At 40.3% G+C, this 13,057-nt stretch overlaps 1 protein-coding gene across 1 annotated transcript; it reads right to left on the bottom strand.

The window, feature by feature from the left end:
- Positions 1 to 3,476: 3,476 nt before the first annotated feature.
- RAD51AP1 (RAD51 associated protein 1) lies at positions 3,477 to 12,359 on the bottom strand (the record flags this gene model as incomplete). The annotated part of the gene is made up of 9 exons (XM_080627241.1): positions 3,477 to 3,604; positions 4,443 to 4,589; positions 5,472 to 5,624; positions 6,877 to 7,029; positions 7,687 to 7,764; positions 8,089 to 8,195; positions 10,537 to 10,675; positions 11,542 to 11,591; positions 12,340 to 12,359. 9 exons carry the CDS (start codon positions 12,357 to 12,359, stop codon positions 3,477 to 3,479), a joined length of 975 nt encoding a protein of 324 aa, XP_080483367.1.
- Between the last annotated feature and the right edge of the window lie 698 nt (positions 12,360 to 13,057).

Genomic DNA, 13,057 nt, shown 5'->3' with positions numbered 1-13,057 from the left:
ATCATAAATATGATTGCCTTGGCCCAAGGACTGTAATTACTAAAAGGAATTTGGTGAGAGGAATTGTGGTGCCTGAGCATTAAACAAAGAGAAGCTTAAATGTATTAAGGAACATGTAGATTCTGTCTTTTACACACAATGCCAATTAGTCAAGCTTTAAGCCTTTTTGTGTTCTTATTCAGTCAAGATTAGGGAAAACTATCTTTAACTTCTAAGAAATTAGAATTATATTCAAAAGCAATTAAATAAAAAATACCAAAACAAAACCAAACAAACCAGAAACAGAAAACCAATAAATGGAGGGGAAGACAGAGGCACACACAAAAAAAACAAACCCAGAAGAAAATGAAATTTCAGATTTTACATATCCCAAATGTATGGGAATAACGCATGCTCAAAGTCTTTGTTTAAAATGTACACAAGCAGTGTGAATATTTGGTGTGAAGACTGAAAGATTCAGCACAGCAGAAATAGTCTCAATACAAGTAAGATGTTTTTCTCAAAGTTTTTTTTGGCTTCTTCTCAAGAGAACGATGCCACACATGAGTGAAGACAGACCAGTTATTCTTTGAAGTAGCAAGACTTAAGTGTAAACACTTCAGCAGTGTTTTAAAATGCAAAGAGCAGGTTTCTGCCCAGAGGAACACAGGAAGTGGTAACATAGGGTTTTAACCTTTGTGGTTTACACTGGTACATTACTAGTCTGTTGTGTAAAAGAAAGTTGAGTTCTTTTACTCAAGTGATCAAACATGGAAGACAGCTCACATTTATCTGCTTAGAGACAGTGCATCTTGTAAATGTGACTATGTGACTTTTCTATGGACTATGAATGCAGACTATACATTGGAGCTTGAGCTTGGATACGAGTCAGTGAATGTAAATGAGGAAACTGGGTCCAAGAGCTTGGTTTTCATTCTCTTGAATTCAACAAGAGGCCTTGCAGAAGGATCAGAATACATTGGAGCACTGGGCAGTCATCAATGGTGTGAAATTTAACAAGAACAAATGCTGGATTCAGTACCTGGGCTGGAGTAATGCTGGGCACAAGTATAAACTGGGAGAGGTGTGGCTGGAGAGCAGCCCTGCGGAGAGGGACCTGGGTGTGCTGGCTGACAGTAGGGTCAAGAGCTGCATTGTACTGAGTCAGTGTTGCCTCACCTCCAGTATTGTGGGCAGTTCTGTGACAATGGTTTAAGAAGGATGCGAAGGTCCTTGAATGTATCCAGAGAAGGGCAACAAAGCTGGTGGAAGGGCTGGAAGGCATGTGCTGTGAAGAATGGCTAAAGGACTCTCGGTCTAGTTCGGAGAAAAGGAGGCTGAGGGAGGACCTCATTGCTCTCTGTGGCTTCCTGAGGACAGAAAGTGGTGAGGGAAGTGCTGGTCTCTTCTCACTGGTATTCAGTGACAGAACTCATGGGAATGGTTCAAATTTTCACTCAGAAAAAAAAAAAAAATAGCAGAGAAATACTGGAAAATCCTCATGAATGGGAAATCCACACAAGGAGGGGCTTAAGGACAGGTGGCAGGCTGAAAATTATGTCAGTTTTGAAAGATGCCAAGCTGGAAACCAGAGGAACACAAATCTCAAACGTATGTTTTGTGGAGAGAAAAAAAGAAAAAAGGATGAAAGTAAGAGTGGGGGAAAAATACGGTTAATAAAACTTCCAGCTGTAGAAGTATTTTCCTGAAGTTGAGAAAATACTTTGCACCATTAGATATATTTCCCTGTAGCAAGAAAATGTGCAACCACATGAAAACTATCTTTATCCCTGAAAAAAACCATAAAAGCAAAACAATTCATGACCATTTACTTTCAACAGAAGGAGACCTGATGCAGTGAAGGAGCTGTTCTTTTGCATGACGATTCCTGTGGAAAGAAAAGGACTGGCTCATGAATGGGGGCCATGGATGAAGTGCTGCAAAAAACCATCCTGGGCCCAAGGCTCCCATTGTGTAGCAGCTACTTATCCATTGTACATCACAGAAAAGTGCTGTGCATGTAAGCACATAGAAAAGGTATGGAGAGGAATAAAGTAACATACATACAACATACTGGTTGTCACAAGCATTGGTTTTGGATACCTACCTTTCCTCCTGTGGGTACTCATGCATCACTCTTGTTTGGAATCAGCTTCAAGCTCATCTGATGGCAACCTGCTATCAACTTCTAGTCTACCAACATGTCATTTTAGCAAGCCAGGACAACTTGTGATAGAGTCAGACAAGCACTAGAGACACCAGGGCTATGCCTCCCCTCCTTAACTCACTTAGCCCAGCTCACGAGATCACACTTCAGTGGGCTATGTGATTCCATGCCAGGAATCCAAAATGTGGAGATTTTATGTCACAATGCCTACGTTTCCTTTTTTTCTGAGAAACAGGTTATCATCCACCGATTTCTTCTCATTCCTTCTATAAGGCAATTCGCACATTGCTCTTAATAAATATCATAAATATGCACGTATCTTATTTTAATAAGTACTATACTGTTAAAAATTTATTTGTCATACCATAATTTTACTGTAGGCAACACCATGCTTTTGTCTGTGTAATTACTCTGAATACAGCTATATATTCCTTTGTTAATGCAATTCACTAAGTCATAACCAGATCCCTTTAGCAATACAGGGGAAATGCATCTGCTATGTCATCTGACACAATCATTATGCTTAGGTGGGAAATCATTTACATTGTGAACAACAAGTTTGAAAGCTCAGTTTCATTATTCAATGCTTTACAAAATCTAACTATGCACAGTATCATGGTCTTCAATGAAAACCAAGGAGCTCAAAGCAAAAGTCTCACTGTCTGAGCCTGGCTAATGCTGTTGACTTCCAGTAACAGTATGCACAGGCAAGAATATCTGCCAGACTGCAGCAAAAATTTAGAAGTGATAAGTGATTTTCAAAATTAATAAAGTCAATTAATATGATTAATTTGGTTATATAATTTTATTTTATTAAAAAATACAACATTCTAAGAAACCTTCCATTTATATCTATAATACATTCAAAATAATTAACATCCACATATAAGATATGCAAACATTAACAGATTTTGAGAGTGGTGATATATTTCCCAAGAAGGGGGTGGAAAGTGGCAACTCTTCCAAGAAATATTTTTTAAACTGTGACTTTCACTGTGTTAAGATATCACATTCTATAACTGACATAGTGCTGTGTAGACTATTTTAATGCCAAGAGTTTAGATATCAGAGAATTAAAATTACCACAAACCCACATCTCAGAATATAATACATGAAAGAGCTGGTGACACAGATGTCACCTTGATTAAATAGTATTATTATTCAGTAGCACTTAAGGATGCCTAGCATTTTGCAGAATAAAAAATCCTTATAAGACACATACATAAATAACAGTCCTCCAGCACAGATGATGCCATGAAGCTTCTGCTTATTTATAAGCAAAACACTTTCCAAAGTCTTTTCTTTCACATGCTACCTTGTCACTGACCACTTAACTGCTGGCAGCACTGGGATGCAGTGGTTTGACTCTTGCTAGTCTGGAGAGGCCGAGTCTAAGACACTGAGTAGGTGACTTAAGAGAAACACATCTCATAGAGTTATTACTGCTTCCTGATGCAGCTGAAAAAAAAACCACAACAAAACAAACCAAAAAGAAAGCTTAAGAGATTTGAGGAGGGGGGGAGGAGGGATATTATATGACTGCTGTCTTTTTATAGTTGTCACAGTAGAACAAAAACAGTATTCTAAAGATACTGCAAAAAGGTCTGGGAATCAATCTGTTTGGGAGCCAACGCAGCAGGCACGGTGTACAATTTAATTAACCAGCAACACACTGGAGCAACACTGGACAAGTGAATACTGTTTCCAGAGTACTATGCATTTTCAGGTGCTCCACAGAGAATCACACAACTGAACACCAGTCCAAGTGGGAAAAAAAGACTTGAGAGAAAGGAGCCAAACAGAAATAAACATGTACAGGAAAGAAGAGCAAATATGAAGGAAAATCAAAGTAAGAGGCAGGAGTCAGCAGAAGCATGCTCAAACACCTTAAGAAAATAAAGCATTCGCTTTACTACAGCAGTTAAAACACTCCAACATTTTGGTAGTATTATTTATTTAGAATAGATAAGAATGTAGCACATACCAGAGATAAAGAAAGCTCTTATTAAGAGAGAAATGGCCACAAAACAATCCTGGATTAAGATTTGATCCACACTTTGGATAACATTTAATTAACCTCCCCACATAAAGGAGTTACGAATAACGCTGTAAGAGGAAAAAGAAGCACAGAGAAAGCCTTTTTTTCCCTTTTCTTTTAAATATAAGTTCAAAAGAATAACTTTCATAGTAAGAGGTCAGTAATTTTTCTGAAATATTGTTTGCTTGCTTTCAGGAGAGATTGCTAAAAACTTAAGTCAACTAACCTATCTGTTTATAATTACAATCTTAAAAGTACCTGGTGGTATCCATTTAGGCTTCTTATCTGTTACAGGACTCGATGTATGTAGAGGCCTTCCAACTGGGCCTGAAGAACTGGACATCATCTTTTGTGTTGGCTCAGATTTTTGTTCTGTTCTCCCAAAAAGAGAAACTACAGATGATACTTCATTGGAAATAAAAACAAAACAACCTTAGAAGAATACTCTTTAGCAGAGAAATCACCACACTGCATAAGATGATTGATCATTGTGCAGCATGAGCTCTGTATTAAGTGAAATAATGTTACTACATTGTCACATCTTTATCAGTATATATTTATAAAGTCAGTCTTGTTATACTCCAGAATTTCAAACCTGGTTTGAAAATAAGCAGTACAACAACTTCTTCTTGAAGACCTGCCAAATGTTGGATTTCTAAGAGGAAAGATTCTTCCATCAACTACACAAAGCAAACCATTCCTTCTAATAGCTAAAACTAATTTTAAACTAAATTACATGTTTTAAATTTAGGCCTGAAACTAAAACACATTACCAAGTCAGACACAAAATTAACACCATGATAAGTATTTTCTTAAGCTACTTAAAATAAATTGTATTAGTGACACAGTGAACAATTAACTCTGAAGAGCATGACTATTTACTAGTTTTTGCCAAGTGGATAGTAGGACTAGCTTTGTTGAGCTATCCTTGAATTAAACATTTATAAATGCAACTGCAATAGGAAGATCTGAGATTATAATTTAAAAAAAAAAACAATCCTCAGATCACTCACGCCTTTTCTTAAAAGCTAGATATAGTTACAAAAATAGAAATGAATTGCCTATTCACTTTTGCCTACTTTTCTTTGTAAGAAGCATTAGTTTACTATAGAATGCTCTTTCTTTCAGGATTTTTTTCTACTCTCCTCTTACCCTGCATATAGTCCTTCATTTTCATCATAACCCTGCACAGTCAGGCTGTCACCCAAATCTATCTACTTCTCCAGTGAACATAAAAGGGACATTCTTTATAAAAAAGTCTATTTCAAATTCATCTTTCAAACTTACCTGTAGTATTAATCTTGGATTTGGGAGTTCTCTTCTCTCTCTCTGCTGGCAGCTTTTGTCTGGTTTTATTTCCTTTGGCTTTTTTCTTTTTCATAGCAAAATCTTCATCATCATCTTCACTATAATCTGAATCTTCTTCTGACTCCTCCTCACCTACAGCAAGAAAAAGGGATGTCATCTCTCTACATGAAATATAATCTATTATATTACGCCAGGGCCTTCTAATCACACTCTGGACATAAAAACCCAGGTTACCTTAAAGATACAATAAACCAAATTTGAACATATTTATATGCTGAACTCAGAAAGAAATAACCTCCATAAAACATTATGTATTTACAGAGTTCTTGCTCTGAACTTTAATAATGGAACACCCTGGTATAAACTGCATACAGTAATAATTGAACAGCAGAATTATCAATATTCCATGTGTGCAAGATGAAAATGTTAAAGTCATTTGGCAGGGCTTCTGATTTTTACATATTCTTAGTCATGACTGAAGTGGAAAAACACTGCCTAATTTCAGCTGCAAGAAAGATTTTATAGATTCACTATTAAAAAAAAAACAACCCAAAACCATTAGCAAATCCTAAAAATAGTTCTCTATCTACAGGAGTATCTGGATGATTTCCCTGATCTATCTTTTCCACTGGCAATTCTGGAAATACTTTGCAATAATCCTTGAAGTAAGGAATAAAAGAATGGATAGACATGTTAACCATCGGGGAATGAGGTGACTGTCATACTCTGCAGGTATTCAATACTAAACTGCTACCAGAAGCAGAGCATACAGCTACCCTGATCTCCAATCGGATGCAGCATTGTCTTCTGAGAGTTGAGAACTGAAGCAAGGAAAGAAGGAAGGCTACTTACTTTTTTTTCAATAAGCTTAAACAAAGCAAATACTAGGAGCACTAATACCACATACTACTCCAGAGTCAATGTTTCGATGCAAACCCCAGACAACAATAGGAAAAATTAACAGAGGCTCTCTAAAGAGATGAAACCTTCCTGGACAAAGATGGTTGAAGAAATTTGTTCTGACATACTTCAGCAAATGCAGAGAATTAGGATAACTTCTGCCAGTTTGGCAAATGTGTAGGAACAAGCTCCAATCATAGAATAGCTAGGGTTGGAAAGGACCTTAAGATCATCTAGTTTCAAGCCCCCTGCCATGGGCAGGGACACCTCTCACTAAACCATTCGGCCCGAATGTTTAGATTTAGTGCAAAGTGCAACTGAGATGTCACTAGTAGTAAAAGATAAGGCTTCAGTAAGGGGTCAAGGGGGAATATACAATAGAAGCAGTATGCATTTCACTGAAAATATTAATCACATTTAAGGCACCACATTCAAGGCACCACATTCAAAACACATCCAAGGGTTTTTATAGAGGAGACCTTACTGGGTACACACTCTGGCTCAGAGTCAGTAGCATGCTCTCTGTCATCACTGTCAACAGTCAGTAGCTTCTTCGGATGTGCAGGAACGTTAGATGCTGTTGTCCTTTGCATACCATTAGCCCTAGGTACATCATCATCCATAACTTGATTGAGACCTAGAAAGCAGATCTTGGTCTAATTCAAATTCACAGTAAAACTATTATTCTTCTCAAAAAATAAGCAGGTATTTCAGCCCCCAGAATTTTTTTTTGTGATTTTGAAGTATACTATACAGGAGTGTATCATTGGCACTTGTTTTCATGTGATTCTCATTTTACTCTCTTAAGTGACCAAATTGTAAATTCTGGTTGTAAAAGTTATCAATATTTATTTGTAATGTAGCTAACAAAAGGACAGCAGACCAAAAACAGAACTGGAAAAATTAAAAATTTTCCAACAGTACAGTGAATGTTTTGGTTATGTTTATCTGACGCTTAGCTACTATGGACCCATTCCAGAGCTGAGGGCAAGTGCAGCTTCTTGAAGAAGTAAATCAACTCAGCATCTAAAACCATCACACGTCTGTTTCTTTTTCCAACAAACGTTTAGTGATCTGTAACAATCTCATTCAGCAATCCACGTCTTCCCATTTTAAGATTGGGACCAAATTTTTCATTAAAAAGTTGCTGCATCCTTCAGTCTTTGTTTAAGATAAAGACTCTTTTTTCCATGTAAGTGAAAACCAGAAACCAATGGAAACAAGAAGACATTAAAATACTTAAATATATCTTAAAATTCTGTATCTGAAAAGACAGAGTATGAGAACAGCTTACCTAAAAGTTCACTGTCTACACTGCAGTTGGAAAAAAGGGGTCTCCCTTGTACATTTTCCGATTCAAAATCCTTACCTGCTTTAGCATCCAGAAAACAAACAAAAAACGAATATAAAACATAAGCACACAACACATTGTAAAAGGTTAAGATATTAAGAAAACTATGTTTGGAAGTTCTTACAGAAAAGTTATTCTTCCACACAGAAAAAAACCTCAACCAAACCAAATCCAAAAAAACCCCCAAACCCCAAAATATAAGAAGAGAGACTACCTAGAAATTCTCATTTCCTAATCATGACATCTTGAAGAAAAACATGACTTTCAACCTATTTCACTGTAAAATAAATTGTCATGTTCAAATTCACTACATATAAATAGTGTTGCAATGAAATGGAAAATAACCTTGTTCTGAATTTTGCACCTCAGGGATATTTGCAGACTTTTGTTTGACGGATAAGGCTAAGGCAACTTCCAAATCTCTTTGATAAAGTTTGTCATCCAAAGATATCCTGAAAAAAACACCAAACCAAACATGCTAAATAATAAAACAATGGCATGAGTATTAGAGATCTATTTCTGATTCACTGAACTTTGTAAAATTCAAATACTTGCAAAGATATTAATATTTCAGCATGTACAGCATATTATGAATATTACTTCTTTAAATAATTTAGACAAAGTACACACTAATATTTAAAGCACACTATATATACAGGTATTATAATCATAAAACATTTTATGTATAGATATATATATAAACTAATAACTGGTATTATCAGAGAAAATGTTATTTTGCTTGAAATACCACACTGAAATGTAATATTTACATACAACTTTACTACCAAAATAATCAGATTTCTTTTTTCATAGACACTGACTTTTTTATATATATCAAGCTTTAAGTATGTTCTCTTTTAAAGAGTAAATTTTTAAGTGACTTTATATTTCGCAGTTTTAGGAGTCCTTAGTTAACTCAGAATTGTTACAGTTATCATGCACTGTAGAAATATCAAAACAAGATCCGCGGGTGCTGAGGGAACTGGCAGAAGTCATTGCTAGACCACTCTCCATCATCTTTACCAAGTCTTGGGAAACAGGAGAGGTGCCTGAGGACTGGAGGAAAGCAAATGTCACTCCAGTCTTCAAAAAGGGCAAGAAGGAGGACCCGGGTAACTATAGACCGGTCAGCCTCACCTCCATCCCTGGGAAAGTGATGGAACACCTTATCCTTGATGCCATCTTAAGGCATGTCAAGGATAAGAGGGTTATGAGGGGCAGTCAACATGGCTTTACCAAGGGGAAGGCATGCTTGACCAACCTCATAGCCTTTTATGAGGAAATAACACGGTGGATGGATGATGGCAGAGCGGTGGACGTGGTCTACCTTGACTTCAGCAAAGCATTTGACACAGTCTCCCACAGCATCCTCATAGCTAAATTGAGGAAGTGTGGCCTGGATGATCAGGTAGTGAGGTGAATTGCGAACTGGCTGAAGGAGAGAAGCCAGAGAGTTGTAGTCTATGGGGCGGAGTCTAGTTGGAGGCCTGTATCTAGTGGAGTGCCTCAAGGGTCAGTATTGGGACCAGTATTATTTAATATATTCATCAATGATTTAGATGAGGGAATTGAGTGTACTGTCAGCAAGTTTGCTGATGACACTAAGCTGGGAGGAGTGGCTGACACGCCAGAAGGCTGTGCTGCCATCCAGCGAGACCTGGATAGGCTGGAGAGTTGGGCAGGGAATAACTTGATGAAATATAACAAGGGAAAGTGTAGAGTCCTGCATCTGGGCAGGAACAACCCCAGGTTCCAATATAGGTTGGGGAACGACCTGTTGGAGAGTAGTGTAGGGGAGAGGGACCTGGGGGTCCTAGTGGACGGCAGGATGACCATGAGCCAACACTGTGCCCTTGTGGCCAAGAAGGCCAATGGCATCCTGGGGTGTATTAGAAGGGGGGTGGTCAGTAGGTCGAGAGAGGTCCTCCTTCCCCTCTACTCTGCCCTGGTGAGACCGCATCTGGAATATTGTGTCCAGTTCTGGGCCCCTCAGTTCAAGAAGGACAGGGACCTGCTGGAGAGAGTCCAGCGCAGGGCGACTAGGATGATTAAGGGAGTGGAGCATCTCCCTTATGAGGAAAGGCTGAGGGAGCTGGGTCTCTATAGTTTGGAGAAGAGGAGACTGTGGGGGGACCTTATTAGTGTATATAAATATATAAAGGGGGAGTGTCATGAGGATGGAGCCAGGCTCTTCTCAGTGGCAAACAATGATAGGACAAGGGGTAATGGGTATAAACTGGAACACAAGAGGTTCCACTTAAACTTGAGAAGAAACTTCTTCTCAGTGAGGGTGACAGAACACTGGAACAGGCTGCCCAGGGAGGTTGTGGAGTCTCCTTCTCTGGAGACATTCAAAACCCGCCTGGACACATTCCTATGTAACCTTATCTAGGTGTTCCTGCTCTGGCAGGGGGATTGGACTAGATGATCTTTTGAGGTCTCTTCCAATCTCTAACATACTGTGATACTGTGATACTCTGTGATACATGCAAACCTGTTTCTGCACCTATGCAGGCTGCTTGCTGGAACTTTTAGAGCTGTAACAGAACAGACACAGCTCACTACTGAACTCAGGCAACTTTTCCCAACTCTATGCATAATTACATTTTCGCTGATTTGCAACTGTATCAATAAAGCTGAAAATCTTTTATTATGCTAATATGCTATTGTGTATTTTCAGCTGCTTAAAAACGAAGGGGGTTGCAGGGGTAGGGGAGTGGGATGCGACATGACACCAAACTATTACTGAAATCCAGCTTTACACAGAGTTGACCATATTTCAGTGTTTCTTACCTTTTACTAGGTGTCTTCTTTGGCGGTGGAGTCAATTCTTTCTGTGGCTTTTTTTGCTTCTCTTTTTTCTCCTTTGGTTCCTTGAGCTGTGTTCTGGATTTTTTGCTTGAAGGTGCACCTATACATGCGAAGTCTTCATCTGTTTGGGAAACAGCAACAAGCTTTAATGAGTTTTCTTATATTCTTCTGTATGGCCAGAAGAAGCCATTCAACTTAATTTCATCGCAGACTGAAAATATACCAAAGGTGACCTTTTTGAAATTAATTCTATTTTTAAAGGATACAACTGGAACTGTAGTATTCTTACTTAAATGAATTTTAAATGAAAACTTAACAAGACCTCTTTTGCACATGCTTGTATTCAAGAGGTAATGATTCCAATTTTTATTACCAATAAGGCAATAAAGCTTAAATATCCAACATGTTACCAGATTTTCAGTAACTAGAAGTTCACCTTTTGATACGCTGAACAGTTATCAATTCTAATAGTAATCACTGTCATTAAACAGTTTTGTATGTAGATCTAAGCTGCAGCTCTGTCTTGGTGGGTTTAGGGTAAGGACATAGCAGTCAAATTTTGAGTTACATTGATAAGAAAAATAGATTATTTGTTTTCAAGACTCCTTTGCTTCTAAGCCCTAATAGGTATCACACTTTTTTTTTTTTTTTAACAGAATTTGTTTGTGTTCATTTAAACCCCTTCGAACTGGTAATCAGGATATGCAGTAACCAATTACCACTGAAAACTGAGGCAGGGAGAGAAATTGATTTTCCTGCAGTAAGACATAGTGTATTCACCAGTTTCCTGACATACTGTTGTTATACTCTGGCTTACAGTTCATACTCTTGTTGAATTAGGATATTCAGCAGCATGCCCAGATCACTTTCAATGAAAACAGTCACAGCCTTCTCAATGAACTAATTCATTAAAGACATTCTCATGACATTTTGGGTGGTTGCATTAGTGTTTGGTATTTTTGTTACATACAAGAATATGTTACTTACCGTCATCTTCTAAATCCCCAAACTGAGAATAATCAACAGTTTTCTTGCTCCTGTGGCAAAAAACCCATACACTATTAAACCTTTCAGACTGAGCATCTTGACTTGCTAACACTTTATTTTTGGGTAGATCACGTTTTACATGAAAAAAAGCAACACACGTTTAAATGTAAGTATTTACCACCAACCACTGCTAGCATATACAATATGGTTATTGGGAATAGCTTCTAGATTTTTAACAGATCTTAAATAACAGTGCTTCTCGTTCGTGTTGTAGGAGCATTACATTCTGCTTACGTACACACCATCTCAGAGCTGCTACTGTGCAATTACTTCTCTCCCAGGTCACTTTTAGGCATTTGAAATGTGTTTTCTGCACACCTTCCAGCCCTTTTCCCGAGTGGCACTGCCGTCGCTGCAGTGAGGCGCTATCCTCTCCAGCGGGAAGCACAAACGGCGCTCCCAAGCCCACCCCTCAGCCCGGGGTTCGCTGCTCTTCGCGAGACAGACGCTCCCGCTGCCCGTCCCAGGGAGAAGCCCCGCGCTTCCCTCCATCTGGAAGGGAAAACGGCGCAGGCCTGACTTTAAGCCCCAACCCTAGAAGGGGCCATGAAGGGGCTCGGTGTGGAGACACAGGGCTGTCGGTAGGGCTGAGGCGACCCGAAACGCCCCCTCAGCGAGAAACGGCTGCCACCGGTGGCGCGCGCGCGCCTCACGCTTTCGAGGAAACGTCACTCAGGGCCCCGCGCGCTTCGTGGCCGGTCGCCCCTCGGTGCCCCCCCGCTCCGCCGCCACCCTCACCTCCTCACCGGCCGCGCCATCCCCGCTCCGGGCCGCGGGACACACCCGCCGCTAAGAACGGTACTGTCCCGCCCCCTCCGTCTCTCCCTTGGCGCCGGCAACGCACTCAACTGTGTGGGAGCGGGCGGTCGCTCGGCACATTCGCTACAAAGCGGGAGGGCAGGCGGCGAATCTGTGGCTCCGGATGCGAAGGGTCCATGGGGAGGCGGGAGCTTGCCCGCCACCGCCTTCCTCAACAGCGGAAGCTTTTCGCTGCACTCCCCGCCCCGGCGCCGCTGTCCGCCGTGCTCCCTGAGCTGCCCGCCAGGCACCCAAGTGAGCGCACAAGGAGGAGGACATCGGCCCCGCCTTCGGCGGCGGGGGAATCGGCTGCAGTCCCCGCGGGCGCTTCCCCATCCGAGCTGTGGGGCTGTGCTTACTCTGGAGTGTCGGAGCCTTCCAGGCCGGGTAAAAGTGGATGGGGTCCTGCAGGCGTTGCCTTTCCGCCGCTGGCTTTGCTTATGTGTTTTCAGCGGTGGGGAGCTGATGTCGTTTCCCTTGGCATGAGCAGCAGATCTGGCGCCTCAGAGCCCGTGGTGTGGCTGGGGGCACAAGCGCCGGGTTTGGGCCTCTCTGCTGGGGCACATCGGCTGCTCAGCTGCACTTTTCTTCCCCAGTACGCCTTGTTTTATTGGGAAGTTGCAGAAAAAAATTCGTAAGTTTTGCATTTCTAAGTGGT

The sequence above is a fragment of the Psittacula echo genome, assembly GCF_963264785.1.
Source record: "Psittacula echo genome assembly, chromosome: 1".
Lineage (NCBI taxonomy): Eukaryota > Metazoa > Chordata > Aves > Psittaciformes > Psittacidae > Psittacula > Psittacula echo.
Note: the sequence above shows the minus strand (reverse complement) of the source record. Positions and strands in the feature narration are given on the sequence as shown.